This window comes from Channa argus, chromosome 5 (assembly GCF_033026475.1).
Source record: "Channa argus isolate prfri chromosome 5, Channa argus male v1.0, whole genome shotgun sequence".
In the NCBI taxonomy this organism is placed as follows: domain Eukaryota; kingdom Metazoa; phylum Chordata; class Actinopteri; order Anabantiformes; family Channidae; genus Channa; species Channa argus.
The window spans coordinates 25254077-25277551 of NC_090201.1; the positions used below are offsets into that span (position 1 = coordinate 25254077).

Here is a 23475-nt window from a genome sequence, read left to right on the forward strand (position 1 = left end):
GATGACGTTTATTTTCAAGTGGAAAAAAAAAAAGAAAAGGAAATTTTCCTATTTCACAAAAGTCTGGGATCTGCACCAAAACGCCTTGTTGTTTTCTGGGCCAGTGACTTAATGTTCTGCTAAAAATCTGCAGGATCGCAGGATTTGGGGAATATTTTACTCGCTGGCAAAACTGGTGGACGGGACGGCTCGCAGGGGGCAAACACACGAGGCAAATATGAGTGTGTCACTGTTCGAAATCTCCGATGGCCATGTCGGCATGCGAAGGGTCGAAACCCAGCCAATAAGAAAAGTCCTGCGTGAGCCGGATGACGCCTTTCTGCTCCTGTGAGGAGTCGAAAAACCATGTGATGACTCTAATATAACACACACACACACACACACACACACACACACACACACACAGAATGTACTACGCCATTGACAGTTAATTAGGTTTCCAGCATCAACCTATTCTCTGTGGACAGCAGTGCTGGACTACTCCACATAACACACACACACACACACACACACACACACAGGAAGTGTGTGTGTAACTCAAACCAGCTGTAATTTCATTCAGATGTTTCATTTCTGTGTGTGTGTGTGTGTGTGTGTGTGTGTGTGTGTGTGTGTGAGGACAGTGGGGTTACAGTCTGTACAGTACACAGTTGCCATCCAGTGGCAGGCAGATGTAACTTTTCCTAATTAGGGAAATAACTCAGACTTCTGAGTGACCTGGTCGTGGGAAATTTCAAACACCCACTGTTTGGATACACAAAGGTAAATCAAGGTTCCTCATATCAGCATAAAAACCAATTGGTCAGTATTATAATATTTAATTCATTTCACATAATAACAAGGTGACATGTTGTGCACTATGCAATTTGCTCCTCGACACCCTGTGACCTTCCGATCACAACTGTTACAGCTCCAGCAATTTTTATCTCACTAACAAACTGGGGTGTAAAATTGAAAAATTGAAACTCCCACTGGTTTAATGTAAGATGAAATTCATAATAATCTATGATTAATGTAAACGATAGGAACAAATTAAAGAGAATGCAGACAGCTGACGCTGGTGGATTTAACATTTATTTTATGTCATTTTAAAAACTGTTTGAGGACAATCAAAATATAAATACATTTCGCTCTTACGCTGACCCACACACACACACCTATGCACTCACTCACTCACACACACACACACACACACACACACACACACAAAACCCCTGCCTCTGATTTTGATGTTAAAAGGTGCAACAACAGATTCATCAGGATCAATCTGCATCAATCAGACTTCAGAAGCTTTTTAAACACAGAGAGAGAAGAAATATTGACCTTTATCATCATCGGCAATGTGTCTCTTTACAGCCACACGTTGATTTTAGCCTGACACAGTTACGAGCCTCAATCTCAGCCACAGATTCACACTGAATCCACACGTTTTCACCGTGATATCAGTCACATCTGCCATCGCGTGACCAAGTTGTCTGTCCCATTTTTTAACTAACGACTCAATATGTGATTAGTGGGAGAACTTCTTCCGGCAAAGATGACACTGTGTGCGAACACGTGAGTCAACAGAAAGCTGGACTGCGCATGTTCGAATCCCGTTCTCCTTAAACAGGAGTTTAATAGCATATAACTAACTCCCATAGGCCAAATAAAAAAACAACAAACAAGTGTTTAATTATTCCACAGAATTAAAGAAAGGAGATAGAAGATAGAAGAAGCCCTTTGCCCTTCGTCCAAAAACAGTCCCATCCATTTAATCCAAGTGAGTTTTTAACATTGATACAGTTCAGTGCTGCAAATGGTCGTTGGATTCACACATCTTTTTGTTATTTCCTTTCTTCCTCCGAGGAGGCAGTGATTGATGTGCGTCTACACTCCCGAATGCAAAAACAACCGAGGAAATCTCACGTCCCAATCGTTGCATGATCACACTGAAAGAACTTGATCTTCACGTATTTTAAAACTTTAGGGTGTTTTCACCCGATTCAGTTTCCACTGAAACAAACGAATCTGAAGCCAAAGTTGAACTTAGCTGAGGTTAAAAGTGGAGGACAAAGGAAACTAAACCACACGATGCAAACTGGCTGGAGCTTGTTGGTTTTTCCACAGCTGCCACTTAAAATACTAAACAAAACGGACTGTTCACTGAGGGAATCTGGCTTCTTAAGTATATACGGCTCTGATCACTGTGCAGGACTTCCAGTCGCACGGCCTCTGGTTATGTCATTTAATCTGTGCTAAAATGTCACTTAACTTAAAGCCACTAATGGATTTGTAATGTATGACTCTGGCATCCTCCATAAGGGCAACAATGAACCTGGTTCTACACATCTAAAATGCTGCCAATGCATCTTTTTTCCCAAAAAAACAAACAAACCCCCCCCCCCCCAAAAAAACTCCCCTGCTGGTCAAGCAAACAGTGGATTTTAGACAGCAGACCAGTTTGACCAGAAAGTCTGCGTCCAGCTAAAAAGTTACTTTTCAGGCTGTGACTAGCAACTCTGGAAGCCTGATTATCAGGAGACACAGAGTTGAGAACTAAATGAAACACACAGAAATGCACTAACGTCCATCCTGCTCTCATCTGTCTACAAACCTGGGCCATCAGATAAAAATCCAAGGGAGGTCAAACATTAACAGATTTACAGGCTCTTTAAGAACTTGACTTCCAGAGTACTTGATTATTGAATAAGCTGAATGTTTTTATATGTAAAGCTACAGTATGCAACATTTTTTGGGGGGAAAAAGAAGAATTTATGCTTTGTTATCGATGCGTTGATCAGCAGTGGCAGCATTTCGGCTTGCTAAGTACCAAATAAACTTGTGACGAGTACTTACACTGCACCTCTGGCAACATTCTGTATGTTACTGTTCACAAGTCCCATGAAAAACCACCGGAATACTGATGAATTTAGGCTTTAAATACAAACAGACATATAGCTTCCTTTATAAACTGGGCTACTTCATGTCCAAAAACAGCAGCTTCAAAAACATGCGTTAAGCCAACATTGCTCCAACAGGAATAAATTGTGCATTTGTGAGGGACTATTTTCTGTGGCGGATTAATTCCAGCAGCATTACAGTGTGTGTGTATTCGTGGTCATGAAGGAAGTTGTCGCCCAGCTCTGCATTGTGTTTGTGCAGCTCTGTACACAGAAAATACTCATAGATGGGCTCAGAGCATAGTTGGCCTTCTCACAGGATTGTTGGACAGGAAGAAAAATACAAAATGTCACCACACTTACAACCAAAACTGTTATTTTGTGATGTCAACATACATTTCTTAAGATCACAAAAGGGCTTATTTGTGAATGTAATAAAAAATAAAAATAAAAAATAAAAATCTAGTGAGACTTTAATGATTTAAAAACAATAAAAAAATTGTTTTCATCAATTTATTCAGGTTACAGGATGTAAGTAACTGACTAAAAATATCTTGGGTGACATATTCCTTTAAAAATAAACAAACCAAAAGGTCTCCTGGCCTTCCGTCCTCGCTCCTATAGAAGACGAGCTCCACCACAGATCTAACTCAGCGTGGTGATCTGGGCGCCGAATGATGCTCAGCCAGGACGTGTGGAGGGAGGGAACTTCACCTTCATTCATGATGAAGCTTCTGATGGCGGAGTCTGAATCGGCGATGTGTCCTCTCTGTTCCAGTTTCATCTCAGAAAGTCTCTTGTTGAAGTTGGGTTCTGACTCGGTCCTGTTGGCACTGAATTCAACACTGGAGAAGAGAAATAAAATCCTCTCCACTGCTTTTCCAGAAGGAGGAGAGAGGTATTTAAAACGTGACCGATGTAGAACCTCTGTGTCTCTCTCTGTGATTCTCGCACACGAAGACATAGAGAGGGAGGAAACAAACTGTTTGCTCTTGTTTCCAAACCTCCTCCGCTGCCTGTCTGTCCCTCGTCGTCTCAATTTCCTGTCTCGGTGTCCGTGTCTCGATCTGTGTTGCACCATGGAGGCCGGTGGCGGAGGACGGAGGGGACTGTTAGGACGCCTTACCCAGCTCTATCTTCTTCTGGATGACGCGAGCTGAGTGGTAGATGAGCGAGTCGATCAGACCGGCCACTGCAGGATTTAAGCAAACAGGAAACACTTAGACGCTGGTTTTAGTCTCAGGTAACACACGGTCAAATTAGTCGTTCACGTGAAGTCACTCGCCTGTAAATACACCTCCAATAATGGCACAGACTCCAGTTAGGAAGTGTGTGAATGATCTGAGAGAGAAAGAAAGACAGAGAGTAAATCTTTTTTGTTAAACAGTATTTGAATTTGCTCTGAAACTGACAAACAGCATTTTGTACTGTATTTAACAGCTTTTCACTTGTAAGTCGCTTTGGATAAAAGCGTCTGCTAAATGACTAAATGTAAAGGTTTTAAGTGTGTGGGTCTTTCAGCATCTCCTACCTGTGCTTCTCTGTTAATTTAACCATCATGGGTGACAGCTCGTATAAAATGAATACGCCCGGCAGTCCCTGGTCTCCTATTAGCCCGTTGGCTACTTTCTCATGTCTGGTGACTGAGAACTGGTTGGTTTTTACAACCTGCGACGACAAAATGAAAGCAAAGCACGTTTCAGCAGATACATAATTAATGCTATATGATAAAAACAACAAAGCAAGGTAAATAGAAAAACAGATTCAAAAGTCTGTCTCATGTCTCATTAAATATTTTAAAAAGTACCAATCATAGAGGACTATTACCAATTTGTCACGTCAATGTCTGCACCTCAAAGGATGGATAGATAGATAGATAGATACATATATAGATAGATAGATGGATAATTTATTCATCCCAATGGGAAATTCACAAAATCCGGATCTGAGCTAAAGATATGAACAAAATGTTGGACTCACTTCTCCATCAGTTTTCACATAGATGGTAGGAACGATTTTCACAAAATACTGGTACATCATTGACGCTGTGTGGAGAAAAGGGAAAACGTTGTTAAACTAAAATAAATCTACAACCATAAAACAGATCACTAGTGGTTTGTCTTCAAAGGTTTTACAGCTTATTCATTTGAACCCACCCAGAGAACGTGTGAGCTCCTTATTAAACCACAGGGCGGCGCTACTTAACCCACTAAATCAAATAAAACTGCTACAAAACTGACAGCACTGTCCCTACAGAGATGTCAGTACGGTTAAGGTACAAAGTATTGATTTTAAATCCACCTACACTGCAAGTAATTTTATGAAATACATGTACTGAACAATAAACCAACCAAAGCTCAGGGTCAATTAAAGAAATATCAAAAAACAGAATAATGACAAAAATACATATATAATATAAAAGAGTTAAATGTATTCATTTCTTGATTTAACGTAAAAATGTAGGTGAAGGTAGAGAACTGGACTGTAATGTGTGTTGTGTTATGTTTCTTGATACTGATGATGTCATTGGTGACGTCATATGGCTTTGATAGTTTGCCTTTGTAGTTCTCCTTTTAAGTTTGTTGTGTGTTTGTCAAGGGAACAATGCAGTGCATAGGGTTTGTGGCAAGAGAGCTCAGCTCAGCTTCTGAAGGGTCCTGATGTGACATGGTAGCTGGGGGAAGAGGAACTGGCTACAAGGTGGTGTGGACCCCAACAAGGTAGAAGAAAAAGGTTCAGCGTGTAGCTGTAGAACCACACGGTTTCTTACCGAGTTGACCAGTGAGTTCAGCCATACTCTGAGAAACTTGTTTGATGAAGCTTTTTGTGAACTTGCAAGTGAGTTAAACTTAAACTTGTATGTCCAATTGACCCATCATGTTGAGAAGCAAGTACAATAAATGTTCAATGTTCATAAAACAACGATCTCTGGACTGAAAGTTTTTGATGGAGTGTCAGATTTGTCCGATTCGAGTAAGACCACCTCTGCACTTCAGAGCAACGAAGAGTGTGGGAAAGAGGGGAAGTGCAAGCAGGTTGGAACGGGTGGAGAAAAGTGTCAGGTGTGTTGTGTGATAAAAGAGTATCAGCGAGAATGAAAGGTTTTCAAGACGGTGGTGAGACCAGAGATGTTGTTTGGCTTAGAGACAGTGGCACTGAAGAAAAGACAGGAGGCAGAGCTGGAGGTAGCAGAGCTTAAGATGTTGAGGTTCTCTTTGGGAGAGACGAGGATGGACAGGATCAGGAATGAGGACATCAGAAGGACAGCTCATGTAAGATATTTTGGAGATAAAGTCAGAGAGGCCAGACTGAGGTGGTTTGGACATGTTCAGAGGAGAAACTGTGAATATGTTGGTAGAAGGATGCTGAGGTTGGAGCTGCCAGGGAGGACGTGTAGAGGAAGAGCAAAGAGGAGATTTATGGATGTAGTGAGAGAGGACATGAAGTTAGTTGGTGTGAGAAGAGGAAGAAGAGGACAGGGGTAGATGGAGGTGCATGAGTCGCTGTGGTGACCCCTGAAAGGGAACAGCCCAAAGAAAAAGGAGAACATAAAAATGTTCGGAAGCGTTTGAAAACCAAAGATTCACGGCTTTCAGCTTGTGTCCCTTCAGGAGTCGCCCCAGCAGAACGTGTCCCTCACACTGATTTGGCCTGAGTTTTTGCCCTTCCTGGCTCGGGGCCGACACCAAAATGGCACTTGGTGGATGGGCGGGGCCACACCTGTTGGGGTGGGATTCAATCCCATGGCCCCTCTGCATCCCAACCTGATGCTCTACCCATTGAACCACATTCTGTAAATAACACCCCGGGCAACTATGAAAATAATAAGGAAATAATTTGACATACGAACACCAGGTTTTTGCTTTACGTGTTAAAAGGGACGGTGACACCTGTTCGCTTTTCTACATAGAATAAGATTTTGATCAGATGACAGTAAAGGAAACATCACAGTGAATAAAAATCAAAAGTCTTCAAATAACATACTAGCACAGTTGGTAGAGTGGCTGCTTACCGACCATTTTTTTTTCTTACTAGATATTATTGATTGACACATAAATTGTCATTATGATAAGTGGAAATACAAGACAATGATCTTTACACATGATAATTTAATGTTCATAATTTGTTGTTTTAATTTGTTAATTGAAGATTTTTACTTATTATTATTATATATAATATTCATTACTATAATATGGCATAACAAAGCTTTCCATGGCCAGAACTCGTGAAACCTGATTGGAAAACGTACATAAAAATCATAATAATTCCGACAAAAAAAATAAACCACAGGGTGGCGCTGTTTGTTTTAACCTCCAGGATCCTTCTATACCTTTGTCCTTCCTGTTTCCGGTTATGGAGGTCTGCTAGAAAAACGTAGCCGCTCTCAAACGGACGACAAAAGCCCCGCTAGCAACAAGACAACCGCCGCACCGAGCACGTATTTCGAGGTAAGGTCTTTGTGAGACACCTGGTAGAGGACGTGTTGAGGACGGAAACAGGTTGTCGGTGGAAACGCGTGGCGTTCGTCTGTCAAGGCCACGGGTGACGTTAGCATACTGAGCTAGCTTAGCTAACGACAAGGTGGAACAGAACCAGGATCTAACGAGGAAGGCAACAGGAATCCGCAACAACGTCTCTGATTATGGCAGTCGAGTAACCGCAAACTTTAGCAGAAGATGCTGACGCACCATCCTGTTTACACTGATTAACTAAGCTAAGCTACTTGGGCGAATCCCATCCAGACAGATCTAGCTGGGCAACATGGTCCTAACCAGCAACTTACCAACTAAACCACATGTGTTTAGTTTGGGCAACGTTAACAACTTGAATGACTCCGGTTAGAAATTACGTAACTTACTGGGCCGCGGCCGCTGAATGGCGAAGGTCGTTTTGATGAAAGTCATACAGATTTTAATTTCAAGCAGTCGATTCTAAACGCTTCAAGTCCTCCACATTATTAATAAACCATTTTTACATTAAAAAAATGCCAATTTATTTATTTTAAATCGACTCATTCTAGCTCTACAAGCTACAGTCATTATTTAAATTGTGTGTTGTCTGTCGATACATTACAATAACTACATTTTGTCTCCATCAATTACACCGAAAGGACTTTAGGAAAAGATCCATTCATGACAAGTGCAAAGGTGCAACAACTGGTTGATTACCTGTTGATTCAATCATCAGGTAAACGCTTTGACTAGTTTGATCAATTTACCAATTGATCAAGAGTAATTTCCATTAAAAAAGGTTCAAGCTTCAGCTTCTTCCTGGGTTTTGTTTTTTTGTTTTTGTAAAAATTATATTTATGCCACTGGCGAGTTAAAATTTCAATTTGGCTTTTCAGAAGTCGTAATGCACAAGTCTCCTCAAGCAACATTGATTCCCCCTGAACTTATCTAGTGAAAAAGCTTCGGTATGAACATATTATGGCACTTCAACATTACATGTCTTGGTTGTCAAGTTATTAGGTGGATGTGAACAAAGCCACTTATTCAGGGTGTCATCTGTTAAAGACGTTGCCCATCTGGTTATTTGTGTGTCACAGAATCCTCACGTGTCCCGTCTTTCTCTGTACTCTCCAGATGCCAGTGGCTGTAGGTCCGTATGGCCAGACCCAGCCCAGCTGTTTTGACCGCGTCAAAATGGGCTTTATGATGGGGTTTGCGGTAGGAATGGCTGCTGGCGCCATGTTTGGCACTTTTTCCTGTCTCAGGTAAATGTGCACTCAAGCTTTTGTAGTTTTTAGGGAAACAGCACACGTGATGTGACTAAATAAGTAGACTGGTCTTCAAACATTCAACTTAAAAATGGCCTATAATCCACAGGACAAAGCATTTAATCTGCACCATGCTATTGCATCTTTAATACTTGCAGCCACTGTAAACCTCAACAGACAAACATTTGTTTTCACCTTGATAATTGTCTGCCTGGTGTCAATTAGATTTAAAACTGTAATTGTCTCTCGTGTCTCCAGGGTTGGCATGCGTGGCAGGGAGCTCATGGGAGGCGTAGGGAAGACCATGATGCAAAGCGGGGGGACATTTGGTACCTTTATGGCCATTGGTATGGGCATTCGATGCTGAGGACTACGGGGGACAAACTGTTCCACCTCACTGAAATTCTACAACTATGGGACTTCTCCAATATTTACAACCTCAGCTCTCAATCCACTCGATGCTGTCACATTCTGAAGCTGCAGCCTAGTTTTGTCAATAAAAGTTCAGATTTGTCAAATGGGTTTTAGAGTGGATGTACTATGTGGTGCTGCCCAAGTCCTGCTCAGAGTGACAGACCTAGAACAGCTGGTTTTATTTTGAAGGGGAATTTCACCTGCAGACACGACACTTTTTTTTCCAGCAGTGTGACTAATTGTACATCAATTCAAACTATCCAAGATGATCTTTTCAGATGTTCCAGATGTTGAAAGAGTGTAGTAACTGGCAGGGAGAGTTTCTCTCCTTCATATTCCACTTTATATAAAAAGAAACTCGTATGCTGAAGGCCTGCCAGCAAAATGTAAAGGCACAGTCAGGCTGGCTTTTTTTTGGGGGGGGGGGATTACATAGAGTATACCAGAAAAAAGCCCATAGATGTGCGCTGCCCCTCTCTAACATGGTCATAATTTTTGGGTGATTAAGAAACTTGCATCATACAAATTACTGATTTTAATGGGGATTTCTAACCCAAGAAGTTAAATTAGGAATTGAGCACCAATCGTTGGCAATAACTTGCTGCTTGCGGTGTTTTTCTTGCCAGAATCATATCAGAACAGTAAAACCATAAAATCACTGACCCTGTGGTGCTCTGACATCTGTCCCATCCAGAGGGTTTACGATGCCAGGATAATCTTTACCAAATGACAGGTGTGTTATCAGATGGGTCATATTTATCTGCAAGAAAACACAAAGGTTACATATTGACACTGCCTTCGTGTGATTGGCAAGAATCATATTCTGTAGAAAATCTCTTTATGAAAGATCATAGCATCAGGACTGTAATGTCAAAAGAGGAAAAATACATGTCAATTTTAATATTTTATATTAATACATGTCTGACGGTTAAGTTGTGGGTGATGATTTTCCATGTTCATTTGATTATACAATCTGACACTAACAAATGCAAATATGCACAGAAAAATAAAAATGAGAAAGTTGTGCAGTTGAATAATAACCTATACAGAAAATAAAAAAAATCAGCTAAATTACTTACATTGTCCAAGCCAAAACTCTGGAGGTCATGTACTGCAAATAAACACATTTTTTTGAACTTGTTAATCACAAAACTTTCAAATACATGAACAGTAAAGAAAAAAATATGTGAATGTATCTACAGGTCTGTCAGAAATGTCATTAGTCAGTCTGACTGATTACTGCCCCAGTGATACAAATGTCGTGGTCAAGTCTGATTGTTCACAGATGAAAGGCAGTAAATAAAGCTGAAGCTCACAGTCACTCATGTTCATGTCAGAGTTAGTAGCTTCTCTGAACGTTCTTTGTTCTTTACGTTCTACGGTTTGCTCGTAGTTCTATGAAAATACTATACCAGTGTATTCGGTATTACAGAAACTGTTGTACTGCCAAAATAATCACTGCAGTTAGGAAACAACATAAAGTTAATTCTGTAAATCAAAATTAAAAGTTCAGATTTGGTGTCTAACATGATTTTAGATGTTGCAGCCGTAGGACAGAATGCTGTTTAAATATACGGTAAGAGCACGTCCATAGTTTTGTTAGAGAGATTTCAGCTGGACCATTTAACAACCGCATTGATCTCGATCCATTTGAAGTCACTGTGAACACCCAGTAACTGTTTCTTAGAGCGACACAAATTTAGGTTTTCTGTGTGATCGGGAGAAGACTTCCACTCTGTAATAATGAGGAGTAAAGTCGCAAAGTTGACGCCATCACATGGAGGCAGGTGTCCACAAAAGCAACACGGTGAGGAGATGTGGGCAGCACATTTGCTAAATGAGAAAAGATGATCCCGTGGTAATGTTTGATTATAGGGCTGCAAATAGGGTTTTTATTTCCGCAATAACTTGTCTAAAAAATGCCCGAAATTTGTGCCCGCTGCCTATGATCATTTCAAAGTAATTAATTTAAATAATTAACTATCACACAATGAGGGAAAAGATCTAAATTGTTCCTGAATAATGTGCATTTCTTCGTATAAACACTATTCTGGTACATTCACTACTGTAACGTGTAGTATGATAACATGGATAATATGTAACATGCACAATATGCACAGTTTCTTTTTTAACATGGAAAATATAAATGACAAAACAACCCCGACTCAAGCCCCACGTGCTAGTTTTTGCTGGAGCTTCCAGCCAACAGTCTTCTAATAGGGTGTGTTCAGCTGCACGTGCAACTGGCTGTTAGGATTTCATCTATATAACTTTAGAAAAGCTCTGATACACTTGTAAGCTCAAAGCTAGTAGGTGGTAATTTAGTAAAACTTGAAATACCAGTAGCCAACAAAGAACTGGAAAAAAAACAAACTACATCCTCTTAAAAAAAAAAACAGGCAGTTGAACAGATTAGAACCATGTGCATTTTTAAACAATTCTGATCCGCTTCTGCTGGGAAAAGGACCCACTTAGATCATTTTAATTACACACACACACAAACTTAAGAGAACTTTGATAAATGATGTCTGTATTAAAAACAATCTGCAAAGAAAGATGAACTTACTTTCCACAGCGTGCACTGCAGAAAGAAGAGAGAAGAGTCACTACAACGATGCAGGTAGACAACAAAGCATGTTGTGTTTAAGTGTGTGCTAGTCGTGGCTTTAAATGTCTGTAAACTCTGCATTTCAAAAAATAATCATTCTAAGACCTGAACAATGGTGGGTGAGGGCACTGCACGGCACTACTGTTTAAACTTACTCAGTGTTTGAATCGTTGGTAAAAGACTGTAATCATGGGAATCAGAGTATCAGCATAAAGTAAACACTTGTAGCTGATCTACCAACTGAACACGTACAAGAGACAACTTTTGTGTATGTGCATAAACTAAAACAGTAAGAATATTGTGCGGAAAATGGGGAGGGCAAGTGTGTCCTTAATTTCTGTCACCGCTTATTATTGATTATGATTATTGTCTTGTGCTTTGGTTGAATGCTGCCCTAAAACTTGCCGAGTGAATGTAAACATGCAGGACAGTCTGCACTGGATAGAGGACTGTCGTGCATAATGACTTTTCTGTTTTTTGGTTAACATAATTATGAAAACAAAGATTAATATTACCTTAAGTGACAAACTAGCACGGTACAAAAAATTGTTTTGCATAAAAGCAGCAGCACATGTTATAGATCTGTGCAACATTCAGAAAAAAAACAACAGTTCAAAATCCACAGGACCTTTAGTTAGGCTGTGTGTAGAATAACAACTGGAGGAAGCGGAAAAAAACTTGAATATGTAAGATGTGTCTTTTTTTGGATTTATGATTTATGATTATTTGGAAAAAGAAAATGTAACTTCCTCATGCATTGTTATATGTGATCAAATGTCTGGCATGAAGATTAGCCAGTTGCTTAGTGTAGTGCTAATGGCTCATCCTAATACAGAAAGAAGCAAAGGTCAGTCCACACTGAATATCTGGGAACAATGAACGTTAGCCACAGCCTCATCTACAGTCACTCACAGGATGTGAGACACTGCTTCCAAAAAGTGAGACAGTAACATCCAACCAGACTGATTCAAAGACGTCTCACATCACACAGCCAGAGGTCAGAGAAGGTTGATGTTGCTTTCAGGGTAGGAAACTAACAGCAACAGTGTTACGTATTCAAATTATGCTTGGATGTCTGCAGACTCATTGGCTATGGTCTTGATTTTCATTAGCAATGTACAGTTTGGGTTAGGTTACAATCAGTGGGATGCTTCCTGTTTATTAGCCAGTTGCTGTTAATATCCTGCTCTGATTTAATGTTTGGATGGAGGAAGGTTTTAGCAGCATGACAAACGCTGACACACATTGATGGCAGGGCAAAGGTCAGCAGCAGCACTGGAACAAAGTAACACAAAAGGCAGACAAATGGTGGAGATTTCTACACTATGACGGGTGCTAGAGCCCCATCACGGCCTACGTTATGTTGCCATTACGAACACAAAGATTGAATCTATAAGTCAGGAAACACTGGCACCATCTTTAGGAAAATAGTGGCAGCCAAGCCCGTCTACACGGAATGAAAATGACATGAATGGCGTCCACTCATCTTCGCAGTGAGGCAAGACAAACATGTGCATCCATTTTAAGTGTAAGTTCACTCTGATGAAGACTGTGAGATGCAGCTTTTCAGACTTGAACTCCAGCATCAGCTCCTTTTTGTCACGCCCACATTTCTACTACTCAGTCGGTTTTTAACAGCGGGTGTGAGAATGTGTATAACAAGGTGAACAAGTGCAGGATCGTTTCAACTCGTCCAACTATATCCTGCAGAACACTGATGTGCATGGTTTAAACTATGTGTGTCCTGATATATTAGTGAGAGTATTTAAATATGGATTCAACTGTATTTTTCTGAAGCCAACACTACACTTAAATGTTGCTTCAAATAACACAAAATCCCAAACTGTCCTGTGCAGCCCTGAGTTGTGATGTTTAAATGGTTTGTTAATGGGTAGTGAGAGCTGATGGCTGGATGGACGGACGGACACTAATAAACATATATACAAGTCAAAGTTTCTGAACCCCCTTTATTATAGTATTTCGGAGTAAAGCTATGCGTTTACAGTCATTTTGTTTCGAAAAAAGTAAAAGTGACCTGAGGCATATTTTCATGAGAAAAAAGGTTTTAAATATTGAGTCAGATTTATAGCTGTGCATTAAAACATTGCTTCTGTATAAATGCTACGCATTACTGAACTGCACTTAAGCTAAATACACAGCTAAGCTACAGTGATACCAAGTGGATACGGACTGGTCAGCACAGTCCCGGGGTGTTCAGAAACCTTTAGGTGGTGATGTCTGGGCAGATGAACAGAGTAGGTTACCAGCTTACCGTGGACGTGAGACTGCTGGAAACTTTTTCCAGGAGCGAAGTGGAAATTTCCTGCCACCTAAACCACAAAGAAGACAAATGGGTAAATAATAATAAGCCCAGCTGATATCAGCCAGATGCAACAATGTCACAAACCAGGAAAGAATTTTACCATGTAAACAGCTGAGATGCGTTTTATTTTTAATGTAGCATTGGATCTGGGTGTCCTCCTAGCAGAAACAAGGCTGACGCCAGAAAAGTCTAGAATACCTTGTTAACTTCCAGGAAGCCGTACACTTGACAGCCTTCATTCTTCTGCTCCTGCATCCTCTGCGTGAATCCCTCCCTCTTGCATTGCTCAATGGTATCCGCGCTCTTGAAGGCCCAGCCTCGCCGCCGGTACGCCTCGCGAACATCATCACAGGTATTACAGCATCTGCACACGCACGCACAGTAGAATGTAGAAGCGGAGCAAGTTAAAACAGGATTATGGAGACAAAAGACAAAAGTACATAGAGAAAAAGTCTTCATGCAGAGTCATTTTGTGTGTTGGTGTCTTACTTGAGGTCTTCTGTCTCAGCTCCGTAGCAACTCTCACATCTATTTGGGTCCAAAGTACTAGGGTCAAACGCGTCACCATCGTCAGCCTTACCAAGATCTACACAAAACCCAAAACTGTCATTATCACGATGATCTTTAAAAATGTGATTTATACCTTTCAATACTTCAGCACTGTGCCACAAACATTCGCATACCAAAATGTTTGGTCTGAATCCCAACCAAGAGCTGTCAAAGCATCAAATACGGTTCGAAATGCAAAGCGTACCATGTTTCTCTGCTTCGAGGCTGACAGTTTTGAGGTCCTTATCCAACCGTTGTTTGAACAGATTATGTTCAACATCCAACTGCTGCTCGCCGGCGACATCCATCGCATCTATACTGAGATCTGAGGGATGAAAAGAACAACAGGTTATTTATTTTTAACACTGTGTTCCGATGGCTTCACCAGCAAAGGTAGCAGCAGTGCTACTTACAGGCACAGGGCATGTGAGGGAAAATAATGTCTATGTTGATTTTCAGTTTGTCTCCTCGCGATGTGTCAACGTACAGCTCAGGGTGAACCTGCGGAAAACAAACAGCGTGGACGAATTTTAATTCAGCCGAAGCACAAACATGTAGGACACTACTGCATAACATACGATGCATCCTTCCTTTGGTGACCTGTTTCTGCACCAAAGTGAAAATTTGAAAACTAACTTTCTGAGGACCAGTATGAAGATGATCCTCGATAAACAGGGATTTTTGCTATTCAGCTTGGAGAAAATTTCCTACTGGAACACTGGAAACCAACTGGCTCCTACTGACATTTCAAGCCACATTTCATTTAGTTTTAATGAGACTATAATAATCTTGTTATATGATAATTAAAAAAAAAAATAATCTTCTTAATTTTAAAGGCTTGTTAAAAACACACGATTAATGGGAATAAATATGAAAGCACCCTCGTAGCTTAACAATTAAAGTGTATGCCACATAACTACAATGTCTTTACATTTGTTTCATTTCATACCCCCACTTCTCTTTTCATGTTTACTGTCTGCCTCCTCACTTGTAACAATCACATTTTTAAAACGTCTTAAAAATAAAGAATGTGAATGTCATTGTAATTCACAAACATTAATAACACAGGGTGTTCTGATTTTGCACTTTCAGCATACTGAGGTAAGTATTGTGTGACTCGACCAGTCTGACTGGAAACACTAGTGAGGCCTGACTATGTCACCACCAGGGAGCCTTTAATTATTATCATTATAAGTGTGGATTCATTTTGGTTAATTTTTTTTCCATTTGTGCCTGTCCACACATGCAGAAACCAAGTTAATTATGAGAGAGCATTTCGAGAAGTTCTCGCTCCTTAAAGAACTAAAAGTGAAGCTCGATAAGAAGTTCTGAACGTTCTCAGAAGAAATGAACGCAGGACAGAACGTGGATCCTGAAATTACTCTGATAATTTTCTGAAAATGATAATTTTCACTGAACTAGACTAAAATCAAACCCCACTTGCTTTAATATATGAAAACAACAAGCCGCTAGCACGTTTGAGAAGCAGGAACAAGCACATCTAAGAGTAGCAATCAGTACATTTACAACCTGGTTACTTATTAATCAGACTATAGGAGAACGCTGATTATTACCAAGTGCATGTACTGCGAACATCACATTAAATTTCCCCTGTAGCATCCTGTTTATCTACACCACGAAAAAAAACGATAACATCGCTAAACTCACCTCTTTAGTGAGATAATACTGCAGTTCCGACATAAACAGGATAAACATGATGACGCCACTGATGATGGTCACTGCAAAGACACAGAGAAGGGGTGTATGTTACAAATCACAAGTTATTTCAAATGCTCGTTTAAACTTTTGAGTGTGAGAATTTAAAAGGCAACTTTAACCAAGAAAATTCAAACTAAATTCAAATCCTCACATTTGAAGATCTAGAAAGACACACCAAAAGCAAAACAATGATTAAGTTATAACGATATTCAGATATGCATTTCTGTGGATCAATCATTATTTAGGGTTTGAAGCTTTCACTTATATATGTATATTCTTCGTATGGATTTCTAATGTCACCTCTCTAATATATTAATATTAGCTATTTAAATATCCAGTGTCTGTAAGCTGGTAGAAATGTGATCTCCGCAAGCTTTAAGTTAACCAAAATTCGAAGATCCCAGCAGAATGAAATGTAAAGCGCATGTATTACAATGCATGCACATTTTGCAGGTATGGTAATTTAAAAGGGAATATGCCTTAAATGCATTAAGAGATATGACATCACAAAGGTTTATTTTAAATACATTGCCTGCGTGTGTATATATTTTTATTTTTATCAGTAGCATTCATGTAATGTTGCTCTATTTTAACAAGCCTGTTTCTCTGCTGCTCGTGGTTATAAAGACATTCCACATTATAAAGTTATTATTAAAACTGAAACCTGTTCTTGCTCTTTAACACGTTTGTGAATTAAAAGGAGAAATGTGTCAGTTAGCCTTGTTGTTAGCCGCAACAGCTAACAGCCTGTGGGTCTGAATGGCTGCTGCTCTCTGACAAATTAAAGCCCCTCACCGGTCGCCCCTCCCCAGGTCTTCACACGAAAATCCTCCAGAGTTTTGGGGTAAGCGTCAAACTGTTTCAGCTTGTTTAACGTGTCCATTTTAAAAAGAAGAAATCCACCCGCCGAGCGCAAAAATATTACCGATAGATTCCTGCACTCAAGACCCACATTCAGTCCGCCGCTTTCACTTCCGGGACGAACACGGGGCACGGCTCCACCAATCAGAGCCGGCCGCGTAATTTTTTTCTTTTACGAAATTCACACAGGTCGTGTATGGGAGCTCAAAAGTGCCACTAAACAAACGCGTACAAAATTTAAAAAAGTTATTAAAAATGCAACATTATCATTTTATTTTTAACACATATTTAAATAAGACATGTAGGTAGAAGGCGGAACATTTTAATTTTATTTTTCTAAAGGTTCTTATTAGTCAGTAGGCTTTATCATTGTCTATGTGTAAGTAAAGTGCTCTAATTATTTTTCTTAGACTCCCGAAATACAGATTAAAGAAAGAATCAATGCAGCAGAATAGTATTTGTTATTTCACAGCATTTAGGGAATGAAATCAATGAAATTTTTATTAATAGTCTCACAAGTATCACAAATCACTAATTTGTCATAGTCTATAAATGTTTGACAGACTATGACAAATTTGATGATGAAATTACATCATCTTGAACTCTCAAATCAAACAGAACAAACTTTCTAGAAAACATGTTAAAAATGGAGAATAAAAACATAACTAATTAACAGTAATGTGTGAATGTAAAAATACAAAAAAGTTTACATAAATAAATGTAGAACTAAAGATGATGAAAATTACTTCCATTATTTATCATTTATTGCCTTTTTGTGTTGCTCATGAATTCAAGTATTTATTTAGTTCCCGGAAGTTTTCCAATTGTGTTATAAAACACAATAGTCTCATGCTGGTGTCAAGCTGGTCTCGTGACCTCATTCAGACAATGATATTTCACCCCCATATTTACATGATTCCAACAGAAACCATGTTTCTGATCACGTGCATGCAACTTTACACTCAGCCGCCAGTGTTTTGGGAGACCAAGACTATTTAAATAAACTCTCCTTCATGAAGTCACGTTTTTTTGGAACTGCTACAAATGTGCAGATTAACAGATTAAATTGTGTCATTGTTTGTGGTATAATTGTATTACTTTATACAGACAAAGTGCTGTCATCACACTTTTGATACATCATAATGACACACTAATACTAGGGCATAGTAATGCAGCAAGGGAGAAACACAGCATTCAAATACTGTAATTTTAATAGATTTTGTACAACATAGAAAAACTATTAACATATTACAAAAATGTAATATTACAGACATAGAGAAAGTGATACAGAACAGACCACACCACAGCGATCTTCACACAGCAGACCTACACACTTCCTATACTGACAATCAAAGAGATCCCGGTTTTGGGGTACTACATCATCACAGTGGGTTTTTAATAAAGATGTCAAAAAGCCACTGTAACTTTCACTTGGCACCAACAAAAGACAGACAGTGAAAGAAACAGATGATGTGCGGATAGTAACTTTACAGCAAATCTAGTTCAGAAATAGAATGAATGGGAAAAGGAATTAGTCCTTCTTCAGCATCTGACTTTCCTCCTCCAGCTCATGCGGATGTTGAGAAGCTAGCTGTTGGGTTAGCTCCAAGTCACAACGCACATCCTGCCTGGCCTTCAGTTGACCGTTGACATCCTGTGTGACCTTGAGTTCAGCCACAGCTGTCTGGACCAGCCGCAGACGTGTTTCTCTGAGGGAACGTCTCAGCTTGGCCCTGCGGTTTTGAAACCAGATCTGAGAGCAGGAAAAAGAGAAGAACTTTATTACGGTGTGTCATCGTAGTGCTGTGCAAACAGTTTAGGTTCTATTTTATCTGCCATGAAAAAACCATCAGGGAGGCTCTGTCCCAAATCCATGCTGGTGCATCCCAATACCCCTACACACACAGTCAAAGACATAAAGAACCAAGTTCAGAGACAAGAAAAACAAGGGGTCCTGCATCAGATTGTGCTGGCCCCACAGACCCCCGATCTCAACATCATGGAGTCAGTCTGGGATCACATGAAGACACACAGAGACAGACCAAATCCTCAGAAGAACTGTAGCAAGTTCTAGATGCCTGAAAAGGAGAACTTTAAAGGTAAAGTGTGGCCATGAGAAATTTGAGATTTGTTTTAGAATTTCCTTCACCTGTGATGGAGTGAACTGAATATTATTTTTAAAATCATCCTTGCTTTATTTAAATGAATCAAATCCAACCAAATGTATTCATCACCGGCGGTGGAGACAGAGGCTGAAATAAATCTTTACATCATTATAAACAATTGCAAATCAATATAATAAATGTCTTTATTATGTAAATGTAAGTATTCATATTTTGGTCACATTATAATTTTATAGCAGTAACAACCAGCCAGATTAAGACACACAATGCACCAGAACAGACACCATGTGGCTCAAACAGATGTAAAAAAAGACACAAAACCTCTAAAAAGAGATCTGACCTCAAACAGGCTCAAGACATCCATTCATGGCTTTTTACTTCCCCCCAATTGTTTATTAGCATTTGTTTACAACAGTTTAAACTTAAAAATATTGATTAAGTCTGAAAGTGTGAAACCCTTTAACTAACGACACTAAAAGAGTTAAAGTACTTTTGTAATTACTATTTAATGAGCTTCGTAACAAAGTTGTATTAAGTTTTAAGTTAAATAAATTGTGAGTGTGCTTGTCTGAACCTGTATTCTGTCCTCGTCCAGGTCCAGTCTCCCTGCCAGCTGCTCCCTCAGCTGAATACCTGGATAACAGTTCACCTGGAACACTGTCTCTAGCACATTCACCTTTACAACACACACACACACACACACACCCATAATAAGATTAACGTTTTGTTTAAGTTGTAAATCTTTAAATCTAAGAATAAAAAAAAACTAAAAGATCATCGATATCCATCTGAATGAATTAACTGACTCGTTAATTGATTACCTGACTGCTGGTAAAGGCAGTGCGAGGTCTACGTCCCGTATACCAGTTTGATGTCGGTCGGGCAGAGTTCAGCTGCTGCTGCTGCTGCTGCTGCTGATGATGTTGTTCTTTAAAACAGAAACTGTTCTGTTTGCTCTTATTCTCTGCTCCAATGTCTGAAACCGCAAAGAAAAATCAAAGAAGAGCAAATGACGCAGTATCATTAGTTAGAAATAACCAGGTAATTCTCTCAGTAAACCAAATAAAAGATCCTCTCCAGTCTTTTGAATTTAAGCTTTTGAGACTCAACAACCTCAAATGTATTTTAGTGGGTTAATATCAACCTGGATAAAGTCCGTTTACTCTTTATGACCAAAGAGCACTTTAAAAGTATTTCAAAGAAAAGCTAAATGTATTGTTTTCGAGCAAAAATGCTATTTAAGTTTCAGTGAAGTTGTATTTACCTGAATGGCGCATTCTGTAAAAAATAAACAGAAAAACTGCATCTGTTGTACTAGAACAACTCCTTATGATAAATATTTGTTGTAAGTACAAATATATACGATGCAAAGCCAAAAAAGCTACATACATTGTACTTAACTTGTGTATTTGAGTGATACTTGACACTTCCACAACACTTTCATATGAAAATAATGTACTTTTTACTACACTACATTTATTTTCAAGCTATAGATAAAAGTAGTTATTTCAAATTAACATTCAACGTCTGCACATTCACAATAAAAAAAAACTATGCATTTTTAACAATTCTCACTACTAAGTTTGAGTAACTTCATTCATCCAGCTACAATACGAAAGGAAAACCTGTTACTGTATCAAAATGATTGGTTTATTAATTATTCTGAATAATGAAAACTTTTGAAAGCTGCATTTTGTTGCCTTTACACTCAAACCTTTAAACACAAGTCTATGTTATAATGTGTTTTTTGCCACTTACTTGAGCCACTTCTCAAATATTTACCTCCAGTACAGTTGCTGCTTGGCCACTACAAGCAATTATATTACATTGAGTTTCTGTTCCTCACCTGTCCAGGGTCGGTGGAGTTTTAGGCAGTTTCCAGGTTTTTCCAGCTCCAAACCCAAAATCCGACTGATGGAAAATGCCGGCCTGCTTTCCGTAGTCTCTGGAGCCACCGTGGAGACCATGTCGATGAATCTGACGAACTAACGAGCAGCTCTGGGATCACAATTTGTCCAGCGTGGAAAGAAATCTACCAACAACTACCAAAAATAAAGTTCTAATTCTGATTTCACCCGTTTCTTTCAATAAAAACTCAAAATCTTGTACTGACACTGCAGGTCCTGTACGTAGGAGCTGTGGTCTAAAGTAAAGGTGAAATCAGTGTTAGGTACATGTGAAGCAGCAGAAACAAACTGCTGACAGCTGGTTTAAATGGAAGAGGAGGATTTACATTGGCCACCAATTAGAATTAAGAAGCAGTTTTCCATGTGAATGAGATTCCCTGAGGTTCCATACAGCAGCTAATCTCTGCTGAGCGAGTGTGTGTCTGTGTGTGTTTGTGTGTCTGTGATTGAGAGACAGACTATCCAGTAACTTCATTTCACAATCAATCGCCACAACTCTGCAAGTATCTGCAAACTGTACATGAAACAAACAACCGAAAAATTAAAAAAACAAAGAACCTCAGCATTTGTATATGCACATAGAGTATGTGTGTGTGTTTGTGTGTGTTTACAAATGTGTCTTTAACTCATTTTTCTCTCAGGTGACACACTGGGTGAGTGTATATGCAAGATTAGGACAAGGAGGCCTTTTGAAAAACTGCCACCATGACACCAACACAAAGCAGAATCGTCTCCTTTTCTTCTGAATTACCAAGGTAGAAAATCACTTTAGTTTCCACTCTTCATCCAACCTTCTGTTGCAAGGCTGTGGCTGAGTTTAAACTAATCATAATAATGGTAATGATGGCAATAATAATGGTCCGCTGAGATCCACTAATGCTATTTGCCTAATCTGTGTGTGTTGTGATGCAGATGAAGCTTGTAGTGGCTGAATGCAGGTTAAAGCAGCAGGGGAGGAAAACCCCTTTCAGAAGCAGATTAGCTCCTAATGAAGGCCTGTAGCAACTTTAAACCAACAGCACACTTGTTTATTTATCCCTCAATGAGAGGTGGGATGGATGTATGGATGTGATGACTCCGGGCGAACGGGAAGGTCACTCGAAATGACGTGATTGGAGGAGTTAATAGCTGAGCCTTGTGGGAAATTTACCCCCTGAACTTTCCATCCTAACATCCTTCTTGTGGAAAATTAGATGGAAACAGCGATAATGACTTAACGCACAGCACAGTACACACAGGTTAGTAACTAACTTCACACAGGTCAAGTTGGAATGTGCACATTGACAGAAAGGATTTGTGGGTTTAGTTGTGTGTAATGAAACCTCTTTGTCACAGCTTATCAACCATCCAGCATCATTACCTGTTTTTCGATAGTGGAGCCATTTTGTCCAGAAGGGTGATTCAGGGTCTTCAGCAGTGGCTTACCCCAACCTGAACGCCCCCTTTTGCCTGTCGGCACCCGATCGGTACAGCTTATCCTGGTTGTTCCACACATGAAGCACCTTAAAGGAGTTTCCTGTTACCTCACTCAATCATCACCAAGCGCACATTCACAGAGCAAACTGGGTTACTGTGTGGATATCCTCCTTTTAAGTCTGACAACTTCAAAAAAATAATTAAAAAAACGAGTAAAATGCCCACCGTAAATCGGAACCTGTAGTAACTTCTGAAAACTTTGCAGTGAGTTATACAGAGCAGGACACAGAAGAAACATTGTGCAGTAAACTGAATCAGACAAACACTGGTCTAAATAATAATCAAAGCTGGACAACAGCCGCTTTTCTATTAGAACTTCACTCATGTAGATTCTGAGATACGTTCTAAAGCTTTATTGAATTTGCTTCAAGTAAACAAAAAAATGTGACAGTTTATAAGATACTCATTCAATTCCAATCCCACATTTGATGATGCTTTTTGATGGTGCTTACGCTGCTTTGGATAAGTACTATGACACAGTAATATACACAAGACTGTAGTACATTTTGTACTTATCCGCACTAGATTATTGAAAAGTTAAATATTATATTTCCCAACAATTAGTAAAGATACAGGTCTGTGTTGTACAGATTTAGGTTTCAGTCCAGTGCCAACATGCCAACTTCTTTGTGGGAAAGTGCTACATGTTTATAATCGTTTTAAGTTTAACATTAAAATTTACATTAACAATTAAAAGTTCATTTTTATTTTTGGGAACTCAGAACAATCTAAATGACTTTCTGGCTTCTCTAAATGTCCATCTCCCCTACAGAATGGACCAGATACAAATATTCACTTTCCACTTTTAGAGTTTCAAGAAACAAAAAGGTGTCTACTAAAAATCCACAGATCCTCTCGAGATAGATTCAATATTTACACGACAACGTGTTGACG

The 23475-nt window shown here is 39.4% G+C and overlaps 3 protein-coding genes across 4 annotated transcripts; 1 reads left to right on the forward strand and 2 right to left on the reverse strand.

Annotated features, from left to right (window-relative positions):
* Nucleotides 1-1056: 1056 nt before the first annotated feature.
* ergic3 (ERGIC and golgi 3) lies at nt 1057-17206 on the reverse strand. 2 transcript variants are annotated; one of them, XM_067504482.1, is made up of 14 exons: nt 17010-17206; nt 16164-16234; nt 14909-14996; nt 14701-14820; nt 14436-14532; nt 14145-14310; nt 13896-13953; nt 11582-11596; nt 10095-10126; nt 9679-9775; nt 4863-4927; nt 4414-4550; nt 4168-4223; nt 1057-4074 (listed from the first exon to the last, which is right to left on the reverse strand). In XM_067504482.1, the coding sequence occupies exons 1-14, from the start codon at nt 17095-17097 to the stop codon at nt 3995-3997; spliced, it is 1170 nt and encodes a 389-aa protein (XP_067360583.1). In that variant the 5' UTR covers nt 17098-17206; the 3' UTR covers nt 1057-3994. The 2 variants fall into 2 exon arrangements, with proteins under 2 accessions (XP_067360583.1, XP_067360584.1); XM_067504483.1 differs by lacking the exon at nt 11582-11596.
* romo1 (reactive oxygen species modulator 1) lies at nt 7207-9123 on the forward strand. The gene is made up of 3 exons (XM_067504484.1): nt 7207-7330; nt 8468-8598; nt 8860-9123. The coding sequence occupies exons 2-3, from the start codon at nt 8468-8470 to the stop codon at nt 8966-8968; spliced, it is 240 nt and encodes a 79-aa protein (XP_067360585.1). The 5' UTR covers nt 7207-7330; the 3' UTR covers nt 8969-9123.
* Nucleotides 17207-17756: 550 nt separating the features above from the next.
* On the reverse strand, nt 17757-23394 carry hesx1 (HESX homeobox 1). The gene is made up of 4 exons (XM_067505177.1): nt 21045-23394; nt 20020-20174; nt 19773-19874; nt 17757-18828 (listed from the first exon to the last, which is right to left on the reverse strand). The coding sequence occupies exons 1-4, from the start codon at nt 21163-21165 to the stop codon at nt 18607-18609; spliced, it is 600 nt and encodes a 199-aa protein (XP_067361278.1). The 5' UTR covers nt 21166-23394; the 3' UTR covers nt 17757-18606.
* Between the last annotated feature and the right edge of the window lie 81 nt (nt 23395-23475).

What these genes read in the sequence shown, in the direction of transcription:
- hesx1 (XM_067505177.1), bottom strand. Translation starts at nt 21,165, where the DNA reads ATGGTCTCCACGGTGGCTCCAGAGACTACGGAAAGCAGGCCGGCATTT. An exon ending in ACTCCACCGACCCTGGACAG is followed by an intron (nt 20,175 to 21,044) that starts GTGAGGAACAGA and finishes TTGCGGTTTCAG; the next exon opens with ACATTGGAGCAGAGAATAAG. An exon ending in TGGACGAGGACAGAATACAG is followed by an intron (nt 18,829 to 19,772) that starts GTTCAGACAAGC and finishes TCCTGCTCTCAG; the next exon opens with ATCTGGTTTCAAAACCGCAG.
- ergic3 (XM_067504482.1), bottom strand. Translation starts at nt 17,097, where the DNA reads ATGGACACGTTAAACAAGCTGAAACAGTTTGACGCTTACCCCAAAACT. An exon ending in GACCTGGGGAGGGGCGACCG is followed by an intron (nt 16,235 to 17,009) that starts GTGAGGGGCTTT and finishes GTGTCTTTGCAG; the next exon opens with TGACCATCATCAGTGGCGTC. An exon ending in ATGTGAAAACTGATGGAGAA is followed by an intron (nt 4,551 to 4,862) that starts GTGAGTCCAACA and finishes TTGTCGTCGCAG; the next exon opens with GTTGTAAAAACCAACCAGTT.
- romo1 (XM_067504484.1), top strand. Translation starts at nt 8,468, where the DNA reads ATGCCAGTGGCTGTAGGTCCGTATGGCCAGACCCAGCCCAGCTGTTTT. An exon ending in GGCACTTTTTCCTGTCTCAG is followed by an intron (nt 8,599 to 8,859) that starts GTAAATGTGCAC and finishes TCGTGTCTCCAG; the next exon opens with GGTTGGCATGCGTGGCAGGG.